The sequence below is a fragment of the Tachypleus tridentatus genome, chromosome 4, assembly GCF_004210375.1.
Source record: "Tachypleus tridentatus isolate NWPU-2018 chromosome 4, ASM421037v1, whole genome shotgun sequence".
Classification (NCBI taxonomy): domain Eukaryota; kingdom Metazoa; phylum Arthropoda; class Merostomata; order Xiphosura; family Limulidae; genus Tachypleus; species Tachypleus tridentatus.
The window spans coordinates 67,271,688-67,293,584 of NC_134828.1; the positions used below are offsets into that span (position 1 = coordinate 67,271,688).

The 21,897-nt window shown below is 31.1% G+C and overlaps 1 protein-coding gene across 1 annotated transcript in view; it reads right to left on the reverse strand.

The window, feature by feature from the left end:
- Nucleotides 1–1,328: 1,328 nt before the first annotated feature.
- The window catches only part of LOC143249359 (polyadenylate-binding protein-interacting protein 1-like), a 43,964-nt gene continuing 23,395 nt past the window's right edge, over nt 1,329–21,897 (reverse strand). The window contains exons 4-10 of the mRNA XM_076499072.1: nt 17,740–17,846; nt 14,683–14,791; nt 13,540–13,656; nt 12,630–12,748; nt 9,988–10,099; nt 9,083–9,201; nt 1,329–5,633 (exon numbers count right to left, since the gene is read on the reverse strand). Of these exons, the coding sequence (XP_076355187.1) occupies nt 5,555–5,633; nt 9,083–9,201; nt 9,988–10,099; nt 12,630–12,748; nt 13,540–13,656; nt 14,683–14,791; nt 17,740–17,846 (762 nt within the window). The 3' untranslated portion in view covers nt 1,329–5,554. The remainder of the gene's footprint in view (nt 5,634–9,082; nt 9,202–9,987; nt 10,100–12,629; nt 12,749–13,539; nt 13,657–14,682; nt 14,792–17,739; nt 17,847–21,897) is intronic.

The following is a 21,897-nucleotide window of genomic DNA, read 5'->3' on the forward strand; positions in this document are numbered from 1 at the left end:
TTGTAAGAGCACCCTTTTGTAGTGAATTAATAGAACTGCAGCTGACTGAAACAACACAGATATTTATTTAACATTCATTGTTCCAAACAGGTTGGCAGGCATATTAATTGTACCATAAAGTTATTAATTAATTGAAAATTATAATGGTTAACACATATTATGTGTTTGATAACTTATTCTACCATGACATTTTTGTCATGCTCGCTAGTCATTCAGTACATTTTATTGAAAGAATACAGCTGTTAAACATACTCTTCTTTGCTTCATCGTAATTGTTTGCTCTGATGCATGTAAAGAGCTGCTATGTTTTTCATTTTGGCAGTATTTGTGTTGTTTTTTTAATATAACAACCTTTGTTTAAGTATTTGAATGATATAAAAATGAAAATATGAACAATTTCTATATGACTGACAATTTAGCCAAAAAGGACACTTGAAGTTCTTTCATCTACCAAAACATGATATTCATGAAGATATACCAGGAGAGAATTATACAGTTACAAGCTCCTTGTCTACAAATACCTACTTTAAAACAGTTGCACATTTCTTACTTTAGAGTTTATTGACTTGAACACATATTCCTAACATAAATATCACGAGTTGACCACAATTTAGCTTTTAAATGTTTAATTTCAGACTTTCAGAAAATATCATACAGGTTTGTACTAAAGTGTGAAGTTTCTATTCTTAAATATGTATTTTTTTGACAGAATATTTCATATTTTAAACTTATCTTTGTTTTTTGAAACTTGAGGATAAAAAAGTTCAGTGCAAGAAAATTGACATACAGTATAGCTATAATAAAAAAGACAAGCAGTAAATTATATCATTTTTTAGTTTGTATGTCAATGTATAAGTTTATGTGTACATTTTACAAAATGTGTAAATAATAGGTGAAAATATACTTTTGTATTCATAAATCATATTTTATGTCTTTAAGTGCAAAATGAGATTAACCCTCGTGAAGTTTGCCATACAGGATGTTCCAGAAGTCTGGATTTATAAGGAAAAATACAATTTATTCTTTATCATTCAAATTGGATGTCATTAACAACCATATATGCATTACATATCAATTCTTTGAATACTGTATTATAAGAGTATTTTCTTTCCTGAAATATGTACAATTCACATTAGAAATGTGCTTGTTTAACTTCAAGAATACAAAGTATATTTACCATATGGGTCCAGATTTATGGGGCACCATATACATTTGATAATAGTGTACCCTTTTCACAGTTCATCCATTAGGAGGTTTTAAATAACTGCTGTGGAATCACAAACCAAAACAGTGTACCACCAAATCAAAAAACAAAGCTTACACCTAATGTTTCAAAAATGCATTTTTATTGAAGAGAAAAACAGTAGTTCATTACAAAGTGTTCTCTTATACACATATTTTGTGCATAAACAACTACAACACCCAACAAAATTAGCTTAGAAACTAATTACCACTGAGAATTTCATTGACTCAATAGTTTGGTGAAGTATTAAAATTCTGTATTATAAAATAATTAAGCTTTAAATTTTGTACTTTCTGTCATTTGGCAGTGTGGCTGTTTTAGCCAATTTCTCTTGGGCCATAGTAGTATTACACCTATTCCAAATTATACATTTGTAAATTTTATGCAGTATGTTTAAAGTAGGACTTATTTTTTTACAATTTAATATCTCAACTTCATAATGAAGTAAAACAAATACTACAACCTTATAGTCTGCATCTTGCAAATATATACTTCAAAGAAATTGGTACTTTTAACTCTGCCTTGAATGATGAGGTATCAAAATTTAACCTTTAAAATCATATAACACTGTATGAAATAAACTTTTCCTAAAAGAAATGGTACATTGAAGAAAGAGTTATGTAGATGGACTTAACTAAGAAAAAAATAGAACAGGCTTCATGCTAATTTTTGATAGATTTTATTCGTACTTCTCGTACGCTTAAAAACAATTTTGTTTTTAACTTCTTAAATTCATGAATGGTATTCATTTTAAACTGAGAAGTTAACATTTTATTTTGGGGTGGAAAAATGTTGAATTTTACTGTTGCTATTTTAAAGGGGTTAACTGACTACTTGAGTCTGTGACAAGATGCTAATTTTTAATTTTTTTTTAAAACAAAATAATGACCATTTATAGTCCTAAGTCATAATATAAATTAGTATTTTATCAATGACTGAAGTAACTATGCATTCAAATATTAATTTACTTTGCTGAATTTTGCACAAAGCTGAGTAAAAGCTACCTGCACTGACTATCCCTAACTTTGAAGCAATATACTAGAGGTCAGGCAGGCAGTCAACACAACCTACTGTTTGCTCTTCTTAGAATGAATAGTGGAATTTTATCTTAAACCTTATAATGCACCTACAAACCTTAATGTATGCAACAAAATTTTATGTTTTGGCTGAACTTCACAAACCTTCTGAATTATCTCTGTTAAATACTGTACTATCACATACACGTCTATTACTTTTATATTACATATTTTTATACTTTTATATGTAATTAAAAATAGTTTTGCACTATTAGCTTTAAAGCATATACTTAGGACTAATTTAAGTCACTTACACTGGCCAAACCTTGCAATATACTTTTGTAATTATGGCCAACAATATTGTTAACATTAAGAGTACTCAACTTTTTACATGAACACAAGTTCCCTGGTGGGACAATGGTAAGTCTATGGACTTAAACATTGGTAAAATCCAGATCTCATTTCCCTGCAATTGACACAGCAGATAACCCAATGTAGCTTTGCTCTGAAACAACATCTAAAAAATAAAGTATATAGCCATGCTGTTTATCAGATCAATTTTTAGTTACATTTTAAGTCAGTATGAATTAATAAATGACAGGTTATGTAATTTAATTGGAAAACTACCAGTCATTTAATAAACCTGCAACATTTTTATATTCTTACATTATTATTTGCAGTGGTATAGATTTTTTGTATAGGTTTTTAATATTCAGGAATTCTGGTTGAAGTAAGTTTTCAAGTATTTTAAAAACATTAATAAAGGAAAGGTTTGTTGCTGATCATTTTGGTCATAAGCACAAACTTTATGTCCAGTACACAAAAGTAATTGTATTATCTGTAAAATATCAACAAGGAAGACGTCATAAATTTAGTACTTTAAGAAAATACTCTTTCAAAAGTACAAATGTAGTTCAGCTGGAAAGCTTAAGCTATTAAACATGCTTCACTTGTACATTATGCAACTTAGAGAATGAAAGTTTCAAAACCAGTTTTCTTGCATTACAATTTGTGTATACATTCAAATAGATATTCAGTGCTTTTTATGTTTTTTTTAGGATAGATTATTATGGTGCAACTATTTTAATTTTCTAATCAGTATTGCTTATTAATAACTTCTGATTTAAGTGGTCCTGAAATCATAGAATTTCCAGACTGAATTTTACTTATAAGCTAAAAGGACATTAAAGGTTAAAATCCACAATAGAGTAAAATTTTCTTTCAGAGAATGTTAACTTTCAAAGTATCGTACTAGCTGGTTTTTTTTTTTTTTTTTGTGTAAAATTTCAATACTACTTGAAAGTGTGAAGAACCAATATGTTTTTCTTATTTTGAACACATCAGTTTTAATTACCTATTTACCTAAATTTTGTTTCTTTGCTGAATTTTGCACAAAGCTGCTTGAGGGATGTCTGTACTCAACCTAATTTTGAAGTGATAAACTAAAGGAAAGCTAATTTTACACCATCCACTGCCAACTCTTTTATCTTTATCAAGAAACAGTATGATTAACTGTCACATAACACACCCACATTTGAAAGGGCAAGTATGTTCAGTAATAAAATGTGAACTTGAGATCTTTAGATCGTGAGCTGAGTGCCCTAAACCTCACCAGTACACATCCCAAACTTAATATAAGCTGCTGTTTAAATATAGATTGATATCTTCTGACAGGTCATTAAAAATAATTTAAATTTTTATTCTTATAAACAAGTCAGTGCAAATTATTGATAAAATATATGTATTTTTTCTTCAGACATGAAGGTATATCAAAGACGTACATACTAATCATGGACTTTTCACAGTTAATTCTTAACAGCTTTCTAACTTACTAGAATCTTTTTAATGCCCCTTCAGTTGAATGTAAAACAACTATTATTACTTGTATTTTCCATCAAACAACTGGTATAAAAAGAGCTTAACTTAGATATGTTTCATATTCCAAGTAATTTTAAAAGGTACACAATTTTATCATTTCATTTACATTTAAAAGAAAGATAAGTGGTTCAGGTGTCCTGGAAAGCAACAAATGGAGGTAGGAATAGACTTTTTTGTTATTTATTTATTAAATTAAGCCAGATATTTGAAAATTAAAGTGTAAAATGTTTTTTTGTTCCATACTAAAAGGAAAATGCAAACAAAATGTTATGGGTTGGGGTTGGCAAAAAAAAACCCAACTGGAACCACATATTTTGCCTTATAAAACAATTAAGCATATGTTGTAAAATACAATTCCTGAATAAATTTTATACACAAGAAACAGTGAAACAATCCCTTGCTAACCAATTTTAATTCAAAAGTACTCTTAAAACATTACATTTACTATTACATTATTTGGAGTTAGATACACTGAATTTTGTGCAGGTTTTATATTATAGGAATGTCCTTTGTGAACTTGTACCACATGATACAAAACATTTTCATGAAAACGCAGTTCAAGACTTTTACTATTTCAATTCATATCATATGTAGTTACATTTAAGCCTGATGCACACTTTCAGCTTACATGAGCTGAGGATAAGATTTACTGGAGGATGTTTTGGTATAAAAATAATTTAGATTTTTCAATATATCACAATAAAATTAATTCTATAATACAGACAGGAGGTACCAACCTATATTTGACACATCATCAGTATAAAAAACTATTGATGCAAATAATATAATTTTATATCGGATAACTAGGAATCACCTCTTTGGAACTTCTTTTACAAAATGAAAATAAATGCAACAAGGTTACTTGTGGATAACTGAAAACAATATATATAACAATGTACATTTATAAATATATTCTGGAAAATAAAAATTCAGGAAACATGATCTTTATTTCATAAACTGAGTGAGAATATTTATTATTGTAAAGCCAGAACTTAAGATTGAAAACATTATTTGATAGCTGCATTATTAACAGATGTTGTACAAAAGTTAAGAAACTTCTAAAATGATACTATAATTTTAATCAGGCTGGGTCACAAGAAAACTTGGAGATTTTAAAATAATTTAAAGCACATATGTTATTAATCTCATGCTTTTCACAATCAATATGAAATTAAGAGTATGGAAGAACAAAAAATACCATCTGTTCTAACCTTTGTAGTCAAGTCAACTAAAAATGTTGAGAATGTTATCAATAATTAATAATTTCATCTTTGTTAATACACCACATGTATAATTTCACAACCAATAATAATAAAAAATGCACAGAAATGTTATTGTACTAATAATAAACATGAGGGAAAAATACAAATATACACCACATGATCTTTTATTTTGCTTCCTTTGAAACATTGGCCAGCTACTGTCCTGTTTGTTGCAAAAATTCTTCAAAGGCTGCTTGCATTTCCTCATCCATATTTTCTCCTGGATCCTCAGCTCTAAGCAATAACAAAGATATTTATTAATATAAATGATTTAGTCTTAATTTCTGATTTACAGTGAACTAAACCATAACAAGTAGTTTTAGACTAAGTTTAATTTGTTAGTTATTTATAAAGGTGGACAAAACAGATAAGTCAAAACATAATGTGGGGAAAAAAAAACTTGTATAAATTTTTAAGTAAATTCATACCTGTAAAAAACAAAGAATAATTCCTACATAGAATGAAATGATGAAATAGAATATAGTTAAAATAACCCTGGTGGACTGTATTACTATAGTGGAGATGCATTACTACTAAAATTAATGGCCTATTTCCTTTTTAGTAAGAAAAGAATAAAATAAGTGGATCCAAATTACATGCAAGCACATGTTGGCCAATACCTTTAGAATAATCAGATGCTTTACACTAGTCTGGAGAAAGACTGATGAGTCATAGCATTTTATCAGTTATTGAGTGAAGCTGTAGTAAAATATCAATGCCCACAAAAGAACAGGGGTTCATAAAAAGCACTTGTAAATCTGTAAAAGTATACTCTTCAAAAAAAGAAACGCAAAAGGGATATTTTTTTTATTTTAAAGAGAAATATATGTAAGAATGCAACAAGCTCAGAGTATGTGATGTTACACGTGTTAAGGCACTGATTGTCAGACCAAAATGACAAAAGTTGTGCAAAATCCCTATAAAAGTGATGAGTTCTCAGTTTCCATAGCTCAGTGTTAAGCCACCGACACGCAATACAGTTACGCCAAGACTGAATGAAGCACAATGCAACAACGCCATTGGTCGCTTGGAAGCAAGCGAATCTCGATCAGATGTTGCCAGAGCTGTGAATATCCACCCAAGCACCATCACAAGGCTATGGAATCGTCACCAACAACATGGATCAACTCGTGACCATCCACGATCTGGCAGACCTCGTGTGACCACGCCAGCACAAGATCGCAACATCCGGTTTCGTCACCTTCGGGATAGGACCACCACTGCGACGTCTACTGCCTTAACCATACCAGGGCTGTGTAGGATTTCCAATCAGACCGTACGCAACCGTCTACGAGATTCTTAGGCCCCATGTGCAACCCATCATGGTGAACATCAACAACGTTTTCAACATGACAACTCCCGTCCTCACACAGCATGACTCACCACTGTCTTCTTGAGACACCACAACATAAACGTTGTTCCCTGGCCCTCAGATCACCAGATTTAAACCCCATCGAACATCTTTGGGATGAGTTGGACTGACGTCTGCGACGGCGACAACCTCAGACTCCACCTCAGCTTGCAGCAGCTTTGCAGGCTGAGTGGACAGCCATTCCACAGAATGTGATTCGTCATCTCATCGCTTCCATGGGCAGCAGATGCCAAGCAGTTATTGATGCTCACGGGGGGCATACTCGTTATTGAGGTTGAGCGACGTTAACCTTCAACTAGTGAGCGTGGACTTCGCCTTTGCAGACTTTGGATGTTCAGCAGTGAATGTGCAAAGTTTCACATGTGATACAGAACTACCTACAATAAACTTGTTAACAATTTGTCTCAAATTTTGCCTTTTGCGTTTCTTTTTTTGAAGAGTATATTTTACTGCAAACATTTTGAAAAATTCCTTGGAAATTTTGTAAAAGTTAACATGATGAATAACCAATCTATCTCTCTCTCTCTCTCTCCATGAGAACAGTCCGCACCTACCATCATACACTGATTAAATATATTCAGGGTATGTAATCAAATACCTTTCTCATTGTGTCTGTGTACAACATTCACATGGCTACTGTTAACTGAACAGATATTTTAAAATTTAAACTACTAGCTACATTCAAGTTTTGCCTCAATACATTTTAACATTATAGAAAGTCAATGCTATGTGATATGAACATTTTGAGAAAAAGTGTAGGATATTTGAAGTGACTACATCATTTTAAATAACTTTTATTGCAGTTTAGTTGAAATTAGTGGCTAACGGCTACAGAAATAGCTGTACAATCTTTCTAACTGACGTGAAAAGTAAACAGATCCAACTCTATACAAGGAAGAACACTCAGTAATATCAGATATTTTTATTTATTATTAATTTAAATAATTTGCAACTTAAACTGGTATAAGAGCTCAGAAATTTCCTGCAACATCTCACAGGACAAAACTAAAATATCCCTGTACAAAAGCTACTTGTCAATACAAATAAAGGAATCCACAATTGTATGTTTAATATTTTTAGAGTTGCCAGGTAGTTTATTGGTCCAACAGATACAAAAATATCAATACAAAACTACATATAATATATAAATTGCACACTCTGAGGCTATGGAAAGTGAAAAACAAATGCAAATTAATTTACATTATTTATGTTGCTATGACCTCGTGATAGACACTACTTAGCAAAACAAAAGTATACACACACAGTCTTCCCACTCCTACAGATTTTCCAAAATACAGACAATGAAGGTGCAGTCTGTAAAAATTACTGTATTTTGTGTTTTCTTAATTATTGTGTTTATATCAAAGCTTCCATTAATGCATCTTAAGTATTTATATGGTAGATGTAAAGGAAAGAAAGCAGAAATTCATTAAATGACCCACTCTGAGTGAAAAGGTCTTCTCATATCTCAATATTTGTTAATCAGTTTATTCACTTTTCACTGAAAGCACTGCATTTATAATTTGTAAATGGTTAACTTGTAAGTTTGACTGATTTTGAATATCTAGTCTTAAGTTACTAAAATCTGACTGTCAGCACTTAAAGTTTTGGAAGAAATCCTGAAATCCAAAATCACTTGGTAATAGGTTCACACACACATTAATATTACATTATTACATAATTTAAGAACAACGAGGGACCCATTGGTCTATCTAGGCCATCCCATCCACTAAACTTTAAAATAAAATACTCAAAACCAGCTATTATCATTCAGATAAGGGCAGGCCTTCCCTTGAACTATCCTAAATTAACTTCATCCAACACATCTGAAAGCAACCCATCTTAATGGGCAACCATCCCGTTCAAAAAGTAAAGCAGTCTTGGCTGAAAATGGCTACTACTCTACTAGATTCATATCTGTATCACCTAGTTCCACTGTTCTCACCATTAAGTTTGAAAACAAATAATACTTCAACACTGTAAATCGTTTCAACAATATCAAACACCTCAATCAAGTCCCCTCTTACTACTACTTTCTATTCCATATATCACCCTAATAGTCCTCCACAGAACTCTTTCCAATAATTCAACATCCTTCCTAAAATAAGGCACCCAAGATGTAACAAACTTCAAATTGGTCTAACAAATGACCTATATAATGATATAACTGCTTTAAAATTTGTATTCAGTATTTCTATAGATACAACCTAAAAATCCTAACTGCCTTGCCAATAGCACAAGCACATTGCTTGATTGGATTAAGACTAATGAACTAGCAGAGTTACTTCTTTCCATTGAGAGTAATGCTTACCTATACACTTCACCATTCATTATACTTGAATAACTGTAAGGGTTACATGTATTTTGTAAAAAGGAGGCTTCTTCTGAAGAAATTGGCTGTCCATCTGGTCCATAAAATACCGTCCCACACTAGAAAGAAGTAATGCTACATGGTGAATTTAATCCAAAAATATCTTGCACATTTATGTAACACATCAGAAAAATTCTCGCAACAATACTTCATCTGATTTATTCCTACAATGTAGCATGATTATAGTGAGCCCTGAACAAAAACAAATTTAATATACCACTTTCTATAATAATATTACTATAGCATATTCAGAGGTTTCACTTAAACCCTTCCTGAATTTTTAATGGCTAGTTTTCATCAAATGGCTCAAGGTATTCAATTTGTTCACAGAAGTAGCATTGTTACACAATTCACTGCAACTTAAGATGAAACACTATAACTTGTTCTACACTGTAACTTAACATATTACATACTCAAAATAAATGGTAATTTAACATGTTTTTCACTGCAGCTCACTAATAACAATTTCAATTTTCTTTCCAACCTCAAAACATCCCAGATATTAAGAAAAATAATGGAAAATCTAAAATTTTTAATGGGCTTTCCAAGAATATTGGCAACAGCTGAAAACCTTCCTATTAAATTTAGGCATTTTTCTAGAAATATGTAAGAAACAATTACATAATGCCTGAATTTTTTAACAAAAGAAATGAATGTTATTAGTAATGAAGAGGACTTTATCAAAATAAATCTCACTTTTTAAATAGTTTAAGTCCTGAGACAATTTTAAGACTAAAAAGAGTAGAATTTCAGTTACATGAACTGCTAGCTGATAAAAAATCAGTTTAAATAAAAATAAGACCCTTTTATACAAGGTAATAAAAATTAGCTACTCATATACATACCAAATAATTCTCTGTCTTGCTGAAGTCTTTCTGCACACCAGGTGAAGATACTGCCCTACCCCAGTCAGAAGCTCGTAAGTCCACAACAGAGAGCAACAAACTCTTAATGTTACTGAAAAACAGAGAAGGCATCAAAAGTATACACTACAGCTTCCGAGGAGCTAACATCTTTAAAACCACAAGCCACTACTGCAGAGTAAGTACTTTAGAAAGAGGGTACTTGAAAAGTTGACAATAACTTGGAATTCTCATAATATCTATTTATAAAAAACACAGCCTTAAATATCACTGTCAGAACAGAATAAAATGAGTTCAAGTGTTGATTGTGAGTATATATATAGTTTGAGGATTTCACATATAACAATGAACTTTTTTTTTTTACCTGTAATAAACTAATATTTATTTATATAGAAATTTTCAGCAAATCACACAGATATTAAAATCTAATGCATTAACTTAATATTTGTATGTTAACACAGGACATTTCAAAAGAACAGATCTTGCTGCAAAATGTAAAACACACCACCAATTTAACTTTAAACAAAAACATTCATGTGGTTGTATATATATATATATATAAAAAAAAAAAAAAGAGGAGTCTGTTTTCTGGAAAATAAGAGGCTGAGTATATTATGTTAAAACAATTTTTAAGGCTCATCGTGCTGCCACATCTGGTCATGTTCTATCTGAGCTCTGTGCATCTTGACCAATAGCTTGGAATTTAGTTTTGCAAAAGGCTCCATGTCTAAAACATGTCTTCCAAATAAGCTTTCCATAATCCATCCACAGTATGAGAACATTTTCTCAGCACACATTTCAGTCTCATCACAGAGAAATACGAGGGCTGTTCAAAAAATATGCGGACTGATGTCATAAAACAAAATGTACTTTATTTAGATGTTACAGGTCTGGGACCCCTTCAAAGTACTCTCCTCCCCAATGCACACACTTATCCCAATGGTGTTTCCACTTGTTGAAACAGTCCTGGTACGCTTCTTTTGTAATGTCCTCCAGCTCCTCCATCGCATTTGCCTTAATCTCGGGAATTGTCTCAAATCTTCTTTCTTTCAAGGGTCTTTTGAGTTTGGGGAACAAGAAAAAATTGCAAAGAGCAAGGTCAGGTGAGTAGGAGGGTGGGGTGGGGAAGAAAAGTGATCGAGTGTTTGGCCAAAAAACTCATGAGTTCTGAGGCACACATTCTGCAGCAACGGGGTGCATCTTCAATTTTTCGATAAAAATCTCGTAACAAGATCCAACTGATATCCCACACTCTTCAGCAAGCTCCCTGACAGTCAGACGTCAATTTGCCCGCACCAGGGTGTTGATTCTGTCAACGTGTGGGTCGTCAGTTGACGTGGAAGGACGACCAGGACGCTCATCATCTTCAATGGACTGTTGACCATCCTTAAAACGTTCATGCCACTTGAAACATGCCGTAAGCCGTGTTAAGCATAGCAAAAGTTTCAGTCGCAGATTTTCCAAGTTTAACACAAAATTTCACAGCAAGTTGTTGCTCCTTCAGGTCATTCATTCTGAAATCCGCCAAACGAAAAAATCGCACTTCACTTAAAACCGCGTAGCTAATACACAAATGAAGATATCTGCAATCGGGAAATGGCGTCGTAATCAGCTGATCTGTGCGAACCTAGCGACACCAAGAGGATTCCCCTGGAACCAACTGGAGCCCCGCAATTCAAACAGTCCGCGTATTTTTTGAACAGACCTCATACACAGATGCTGCATTCAGCAACTTGATTCATGTATATTTTTACAAAATAGCATAAATATCCACTTCATTCTCCATCTATTTAAGGTATTTTATGGTTGAAAGAACAACTTGTATACACATCATGTGTCAGTTTTACTGAAAGAAATCCTTCTTGAATATGGTGTTTATGGGTGCATGGGGTATGTATGGCTTTTTTACTGACTTAGTGAATTCTCACCTCTTACAAGATGCCACTTTTTGTGACCCAAGGGTACATTTTTTGTTGGAAGGGACTGTTATATACCCTTTCCAAAAGCTAATTAGCTATAAAATATCAAACAATGCAAGATATTTCTAATACATGACATTTCATTATCTAAGTTGTGTTTATCAGGTGACATTTTGATTTCCATATTCTAAATTGTTTTAATATACTGCACCTGTATTTGTGCATACCTATTCAACAGCTTGCTAATCTTAATCTTGAAGTGACAGACTAGAAAGAGAACAAGTAGTCAATAGCACCCACAGTTGAACTACTGTTCAACTAAGTGGTGGGTTTTGAAAGTAACCCTTATAATGCACTCACACCTTCAAAGAAACTACTATTAAAATATCATAAAATCTTATCTGACAAGTTAAAACATTTTGTGTCTTGTTTGTAAAAGTGAGTTATAACATTTATTCTAAAGAAACAAAAATTATTTATTTATACGGCACAAGATTTCACTGAACAGTTTTAAGTAATCAAATGTCAATATAATGTGTTTCCTTGATGACTTCATATTATATTCTATAAGTTTTACAGACTAAACACATTTTCTGACTAGCCCTATATGTGAATGCTATTTCGAAAAAAAGCCAAAATCATGGATTTATTTGGAGCATGTATAAACAACAGATATCATGAACACCAACAATATACCATAATTACCTTTTAACATAACAGGTGTTTGTAATTTCTTTAATTTTCTTTATTATTTTATCCATCTCAGGAGCAGCCCTTTCTTCACCGGCTTGTCGTTCATGGTCTTCAAGACGTGCACCTGTTAACTATCATCATTAACAAGAACAATTAATATAATTCCTTTGTATACAGTTTTATTGTTGAATCTACTCATTTTATTGAGTAAAAAAAAAAATGATAATAAACATTAAATATTATAAACATACAGCTAATGTAAACAAAGTTTTTACAGTTTAAAAATAATTTAATATTTAAAACCCTATAAGAAGGGAAGGAACATAATTGTGAAGAAAAACAATTTTAAGTGTTAAAAGCAGTATTTGTTTTCTTTATGGTTTTACTTATTTTCAGTTTTTATATGTTGTTGTTTGTTGAAATTTGTGCAAAAGTATTCATGCACTTTTTACACTAATGTTACTAATTTCAGAATAATAAGGTAAAAGGCATCTAGTCAACACCATCCAACACTAACTTGTGGGATACTACAATATCCACAAGTCTGTAATTTGCTTTTTTTTTTCCTTTTTTTTTTTTTTTATCTAGTAGTAATATGGTGAAAATCAAGGAACTTCAGATTCACAATACAGCAAACTATGTTGTGCTTACATTTTTAAATTAAGTTGTTTTTAACTGCTTGAAACAAAATTTAAGCTTTAAAACACTGCATTTTAAAAATTAGTTTACTTACAACTAAAGCGATCTGATGATAAAGCCCCACAGTTCATTGCTGATTAGAGTATTACAGACATTTTACTTCTACTAATTTTTACTATTTGGTGTGAAACTTATTAGGGAGAAAAAATATTCAAGTGGTACTAGTAATATTTGAAAATTTTGTAATATCAAATTTAAAAAATAATTTGTGTCCACAACCCACCTTTAAAACTTGACACACACATTTCAAGTTATTTTCAGTTGGATAATTCAGAAGGACATTGAGTAATTCTGTAAGAGATTTTCCAAGGATTCTAAATATCTCTTTCCATTCCCCAATCTAAGATAATAAATCCATGCATATAATACAAAATTAGAGAGCTACAATTACATGAACAAAAAAATATATTGACTAAACTTGTGATTCAGCAATGCCTATTACTTGTTAAAACAGCATTATGAAATTGTGGCTACATATGAATAATAAGTTAAAATTGACAAATAAAATTAACAGTATGTTCATTAGTGTAGGATGGTAAATATTTTGAAACAGGTTGTGTAAGTTGAGAGGCAATAGTCTTAAGTATTCATTATAAATGAATCAATAATTAAACTTGAAATATAATGTTTTTTTTTTTTAAATTGTAACTTCTAAGTTTTAATGAAATAATCCATAGCCATACACAACAATTCATACTGTATTAACCAAATTTAGTTTATATTCCTGCAACAATATAAAGCTTTTTTAACAACATATTTCTCCAGGAAACCATATCAAACATGTATTCTTGGCCATAAGTAAATATTCTGTTACTTTGTTTGTTCTTTAAATACTGTTGAAATAATGTAACATTAATTTCCAAATGTTGAAATGTAATTTAGTTCTTTTTATAAAAACTTTTACTCATTCAAACCCCTCAGTAGGTTTTATTTTTGAAAACAATCTTTGTGTTAAAAAAGCATTAGTCATAAAAATTAAAATACATTTCATAAACTTCTTTTGCTGCACAAAGTCAGTTTTTACCACTATTGCTTAAAATATAAATACACATTTTCTTCAGATAACGATGTACAACTTCCTTTCTGGAAAAAGTGCATTTTTATGGTTGATATATTGTATTTGAGGGTTCACATGCTAAAACACCCTTTGTTTTGATACATTTAAAAACACAAACTGTTTCTTTATTCAATACAAGTTCTATATGTTAAAACACCCTTTAATCTGATACATGTATAATACAAACCCTCTCTATGCAAGATAATTTTTTTTTTACATTATTGAAGTTAAAGCTATTCTAAGACAACACATGTAAAGAAATACATGAAAAAATCAACTCATAACCTTTCAAACAAAATTCTAAATTACCTCTAATTGTGAAAAAAGTTCTCCAACAAAAATTGCAAATCCTCTTAGATACGTTCCACCGTCTGATCCTACAAGAAGTTCATCATGTCTCTGATGCTCTTGGAGACATCTGATAAAAATTTACGTGAAAAATTGAAACCTTTTCTTTTTTACAAAAAACATTTTAAAAAGAACTGAGTTGCTTATAGATTAAGACTTATTATAGTTTAGAAGGCTGCACACATTTTTTATAAATGTTGAATTGTTGTCAGAATTTTCCATATATTATTTGATTGTACATACAACCAACATGTAATCTCACACCTAGTCAATGAATGTTTCTCACACAATCTGAATTTTTATCTTGGCAGATCTCAATGGGATCTATACACTATGCTGTTGCTTTTCCATAATTACATACTTTTCATGGACAAGCTTTACACTACTTTGTAAATACTAGAAATAACAAGTGTGTGTGTGTGTGTGTGTGTGTGTGTGTGTGTGTGTGTGTTACAGAAATGGGGATAATATACTTAACTACTTTTTATACTAAATCCTGGTGTTTAACAGTTTTGCAATACTTATATTTAATTTTGTTTTAAATATGATGTTTGTCAAGGTAACATAAGAGAGTCCAGATTATTCAAATTAACTAAACAATAATTTCCAATATGTCATGGTAAATAGTACAATGGCTACCGGTAAATACATACGTGTTAAAAACAGTTATATTGTATAGTTCATTCAAATATACAAAAAAAAAACCCTAAAAAATGATATATAGAAACTGAACATAAAATTAAATTCTCAGGCACATATGTACTACTTACATATCTGAATACATGAACAACCAGCTAAATAAACTATGTACATGATCAATGCAAGGACAAGTTTTTAAAATGCTTTATATCATTACAGAAATACATTACAATGACAAACCTCAAATAAAAAATATTTAACATTTTAAGTATTTCTTTCTCCTTTTAAAAACAGCAGCTGACAATTTTTCTGTAAACAAGAAACTCGAACATAACAGCTTTATCACTCCTACATTAAGGTATTTATTTTTCAATTAAATTTCAAAACTGAAATGCAAGTGATTCTGTTTACAAACATATGTCAAATCAAACATGCTCACCAATTAATTGGGCGATGTTTTATAGAACTCGTATAGGACAGAACATATAAACTAAAAGAGCTTTATAGGTTAACTCTTTTCACACTAGAAGGTCATCAGAAATACTGATTTTTTTCCTTTCTCACAACTAAAATAAACTGCAAGAACCTGATACAAAGTTTCTAAGTAATGTCTAGTTTGTGCTTATAAAATCATACAATCTTAGTATTTTCAGACTGAAATTAAGACTTTTTTGTGAGGAACTGTTTTTGGAAAAAAAAAATAAAACAACTTCCTTTTGTAGTAAAATTTAATTTCTATTATTTATCAGAAAGTTCCATTTTATACATCCAATCATTTTTAACTTGTTCAATATTCATTAAACATATTTCTTTTAATATTTTATTTTGCCAGTCAAAGATGTCACTTGTTATAACTAAAAGTAATAAAAAACATGACAAAACTTCATTAAGATTTGATAACCTAGAACCTCACATTTCAAAATAGAAACACTTTAACCTTTACAAGATGTTGTATTATGAGTTTTGCCAGCAATATTCTTGGTGAAGTTCAATTTGGCTAATAAACACAAGTTTTCAATAAATGGTAACTTATTTTATTTGTATGCATTCTTTGAATATTATAAACTTAACCACAATATTCAAAAGAAAAAATTATTTGTGTTATTTGAATAGTCTTACACTGCTTACTGAATTCACTAAACTGCATGTAAACTTAACATGATGTCTTATAACAGAAAATTCCTGTAGCTTTTTAACACATAAAATTTTATACAGGAATGAAAAGAATATCAAAAGAAACTAAAGAGATTCCAGAACTACAGCTTGCCCCAAGTGTTGTAAATCTTATATCAGGATTCTCTGTCAATCCTACAGGTGTTCTCGGTAGTTAATATATTGACAAATCACAAATTACTGCTACAACCACTTTATTCACTCCAAATTGACATAGTTAAATTAAAATCTCTTCTGTCCAATTATTTTATTGATTTGTTCTAGCTATTCTCACAGATGAATTTTATTTATATGTCTCCAAACCACATGCTGATGTTATAAAAAGTTCGCAACTAAGGGCTGAAAAAAAATACTGACAAGAGGAGAAAAATGACCTGAGAAATAAGACATGAATCAGTATATGCCCAAGCGATAACAACTTTAGCATTAAGTATAAGACTACACTTTGGATGAATAGAAAAATTCTAAACAAGTTGATAAATATGCTGTTCATAAGCAAAACTTCATGGAGCTACTAAGAAAGGAAAGTTGACACATTTCTTTCATTTTTGTTGTACAATACACTAAGTAAGTGTTATATACCACTAAAATATTTTTTATAAAAAAATCTTTAAACAGAATTAAAATTACATTTTTCACAAATTTTGATACCTGTAGTACACTCAAATCTCTGAAAGAAATGTGGATGGGAACTAGAAGGAAAGAGTGTACTGTTTTCTGTCTGAGTGTTCAATCATAAAGAGAAAACAATAATAATAATGTAGAGGCAAAACAAAAAAAAACACTAAATTCAGTACATATTAGTGTTGTTCTGTACACTTTATATATCGACAATGTAAACTTCTAACCTTTAGTACAAAGAAACAACAATAATACTCCAAATCTTTTTTTTTAAGAATAGCAAATATGATCAAACATCTTAAAATTAAGAAGAATTTAACACATCATTCAAAACTATTTAAAACATCATGCTTTACAAGTTTTTGTTTTGTAGCCTTCTGAATAACAATGATACAAGGGAAACAAATTAAAACTTAAAGGAATTAAACAGTCTGAAACTACATACCAAAATTTATAATTAATATTCTTCACATACACGTATTAATAGTTTCCCCCATATGTCTATAAATGTGGTTTTAACAAATAATTAGTCCAATTCTACATTTCAAGATAATGATTTTACTATTATTTTCCAAGAATCCATACCTCTGTAAAAGAAAATGTCTGAAGTTTCCAAAGGCAAACTGTAAACTCTGAGAAAGATGGTTACAGAGTTTTGCAGCACTGTATGTAAAATTGGGTTCTGTAATTGCCTGCAAGGGAGAAATAAACCTTCTACTGTAAATGCTAAAAAAAACGCAATGAAACATTTAAAATTTTAACATTAACTCACACTAGGTTATCTTCTATGGTAGCACAATTAATATACAAATTAAAGAAAAAACACTCAAGTGTGCTCAAAGATATATATATATATATACCATATACCATATGAGAAACTTCCAAATATTTTTATGGCTTATTATCTATTATATATTTTTTTAATGAAAGTAATAAAAATATAAAAATTACAATCTCATTAGGTTAAGTAATAAAAATAAGTAAACAAATTTCACAAGATCAATTTGACCTAATCAACTGTTTATAGAGTTTTGTTGCTGCATTATTTGTCTGTCACATAGCTAGAGTCTAGAGTAATAAAACTTTTTATAAAAGCAAGCAAAGGTGAAAGGGATAGGCAGCCAAGGTTGTGTTGATAAATAATTGTAATTATTTTAAACTGTAGTCATTCCAGAAACAACATGTTTTATTGATTTTACACTAAAGTTAGTGCTAAAGCAGAGAAAATAAAAGATAAAATATAATGTTTTGCCAATAAAGTTTTGGCAGTGATTTAGAAGGTTCTTGAGTTTACGTGAATAAAACATGAAAACTGTATAAGTATTTTTATTCTTAGCACAAAAATCACCTTCTTCCTAAAGTGACTTGTTAAATATTTCATAAATACTTTATTAAAAATTCTAATTATTTTGTACATAAAACATTTGTAATTAAAAAGTTACTAAAAACTTACCAAAGATATTGGATATACAACTTTATATATAATAAGAGTTACAGAATATTTATAAATGTATAGCTTCCAAGTTTAAGTTTGTTTGAAAGTATACATAAAAATAAATTTAACATTTATTTAATGAAACCTATTTGTACTTCAGAATGTACTTAAGTGAGGCTACTTTTTTCCAATTATATGGTTAAATATATACGTCGCTTTCAAATGTGCAATTCATAACAATAAAGATATAACAATGTTTTGGGTGAACATGGATTCTCTAAAGTAAAACTATTAATAAATAAATGTGAAAAAGCCAGCCTTTATTCACATACTTATCAAGCTTTCTCTTAAACTTACTTAAATTTACTGACTACAAACCATCCAAAAGTAACCTATTCCAAAGGCCAATCACTCTGTTAGAAATATAAAACTGTCTTAGCTGAAGATGACTCCAACCCTGCCAACACTGATACTTATATCCCCTAGTCCTACTATTCTCACTGTTAACTATGAAAAAAGGTGATGCATCAAAACTGTCATTTCCCTTTATAATTTTAAACACTTCAATAAGGTCCCCTTAAACTTTTCTTTTTTCAAGAAAAAACAATCTGAGAGATTTCAGCCCCTCCTTATATGAACACACCTCCATGCCAGGTACCATTCTAGTAACCCTACTCTGAACCTTTTCCAATAGTTCAATGTCCTATCTAAGGTACAGATCCCTAGACGTAACAATACAAATGTGATCTATGTTATCTCTTTGATATCTTTATCTTCAAAGGGATGTAACTCACATTTTACATATAAAACTACTTCTACCCTCTCTTTAGTACCCTCTCCTTATTAAATAGCCTGTCAACCTGTATTCAAAAGAAATTTTTGCCATCAAAATCATCTATATTTAACTATATTTCAGTTATTCCCATTACATCAAAATCCTCCATATCTAACAAATGCTCTAGAGTCATTTATTTTATTTTTTATACTTCTAGTATTACAATAGTAACAATAAATTTACTTTTATAACTACTATACTCATTTCCTATGCTAAAGCTTTTTTCTTTTTGCATTTAATTATGGCATTCATCATTTGTCTAGTTCTAAGTTTAAAACATCTGTTAGCTGAGTTAAAAGCTCTAGTAAACAAACTAGACCACATCCCACTTAAATACAAATAATTCACTGTAAAAAGCTCACTTCTATCATTGAACTAATACCATAAGTCCAAGTAGCCAATCTACTCATCACTACATACTAACCTAAGCCTAGCATTTAGCCTTAGTGATCTGCTTGTAACTTTATCACCAAGGTTAATTCTGGGCAGTATCCCTGACAAAATTAAGGCTCTGTTTCTTTAACTGCCTCTACAAACCCCCTTATATTAATTAGCTCTTCTGACCTACTTTTTCCTACATCATTAGCCCATCATGCAACAATAACCCTCTAGCAATGGGAGGGTGATATATCCTCCATGCATAGTAGATTTCCATAAGCACTTTCACTTGAAATTAGCTTCATTCTTAGATGAGGCAAGAATAGCATCCCACAATAGTTGGGAAGAAGGATAGGAAGGCATGAAGAGAGGTAAGTATGGATCAGAAGTATATTTTCAGGGAAAGAAAACGTTAACTTCTAAAACAACAGACTCATCTGTCTTCACACTATAGTTAAAATCACATACTGATATGTCAGAAGGATAAGTGAAAAAAAAGCCTAGACAATCTCCATTTGGAGAAGGTGACTGAAGGGAAAAGCCCATTGAGTTCTGGTACCCTAAAGTGGAGGCTTACTAGAGGGGTACCACTTATGAGATATTACATCCATCACATATAGGAAATACTCTTGTATGGATGGAAGTATGAAAAGAGGAAGGCAAAATGAGCCCATGTATTGCAGAGATTAGTGAAGAAAAAAAACAGACCAATTAAGCATATGGCTACCACAGATTGGTCATACAGGAGATATAGAGTGGTTAGAGCAATGACCAATTATATGGTTCAGTATGTATTCTGTTGTACAACTGAATCAACCTTACACAAACAGAAATGTGAACTAAGTCCTTTCTCATCAGTTTGAGAAATACACTTAGCCCCATCTAGACAGCAAAACCAACAAGAAATTGGCATATTATGTAATGAGGTGAGAGGAGGTCAAGCTGCACTACAATGACATGGACAACTGCCCTACTTCCAACTGCACTATGTTGCCAATTTAAAACTCTCAAGAGAGATCATATCAGTAACTAGAAATTTCTAGTGGCAAAGGTCTCCCATGCTGCACTCAATAAGGTACATGGACTTGATCATACCCAACTTCTACAAAGGTTTTAACTGAAGAAAGTGAAATAGGTTACTGTAAAACACACTTTTCTTAATGCTGGATTTTTTCATGATAATCTAAGGAAGGTACAGACCAGAACTGACAAGAAAATATATATGTACTACTGCAGTGGTTTTGCAGAAAATCCTATTTCAATAGTGAGCACTTCAGGAGCCAGAGTGAATGGGTTTAACACTTCTCATTGACACTGACTCAATGCAGGTTTAGGAAAGTTAGTATACACTGAGGTGACATCAGCCACTGGGAGAGTTATGAAAAGCAAATTGGAGTACATTATAAATGCATAAGGAAATAAAAGAGGTACTTACTCATTAAAGACATTGAGTAGACTGGAGAACATTGATGTTATATGGGGAAGACAAAACTGCTAGATAGTAAAGAGAATTGGTATTGGGGTTAGTCCACATTCCAGCCTGAAAGATCTCATCCAAGGGTCATCAAAAAAGTTCAAAGCCAGAGAGTGAGTCAAGTGGCAGATTTGATGTGATGAAACATGATACTGCCTGCAATAATCTTCAACCAAAAAAGAACAGACCATCCAGATGTACCAATGAACCCATCTGGTAAGTATGAAAAAAAGATATGTGGGAGATGAGGATTCTTAAAGCAAGAATAAATTGTTTCAGAAACCCCATAATGCAGTTGTGCATGTCAAGTAACAGCTTATTGCCTAAAGCAAGCACAATGGTGATCTGGGACAGTGTGACAATAGAGGATCAAAACTGAAGGAAGAGGTATGGAAGAAAAGATAAAATATCTCCTTCCCAGACCATGCACGTCTTATGAAGAAATGAGCAATCAGAAAATAAAATCAATGAAGGTCTGTGAAACAAAGTATACAGGAAGCATCTAATGCATGAATATCAGATCTGTGACAAAGACACAAAAAGAAAAGAAAATGAAAAAGGTTTTAAGAGACAGAACAAGATGCAAGTGGCCAAGGGTAAAATGGAGAATTGAGTTAAAGC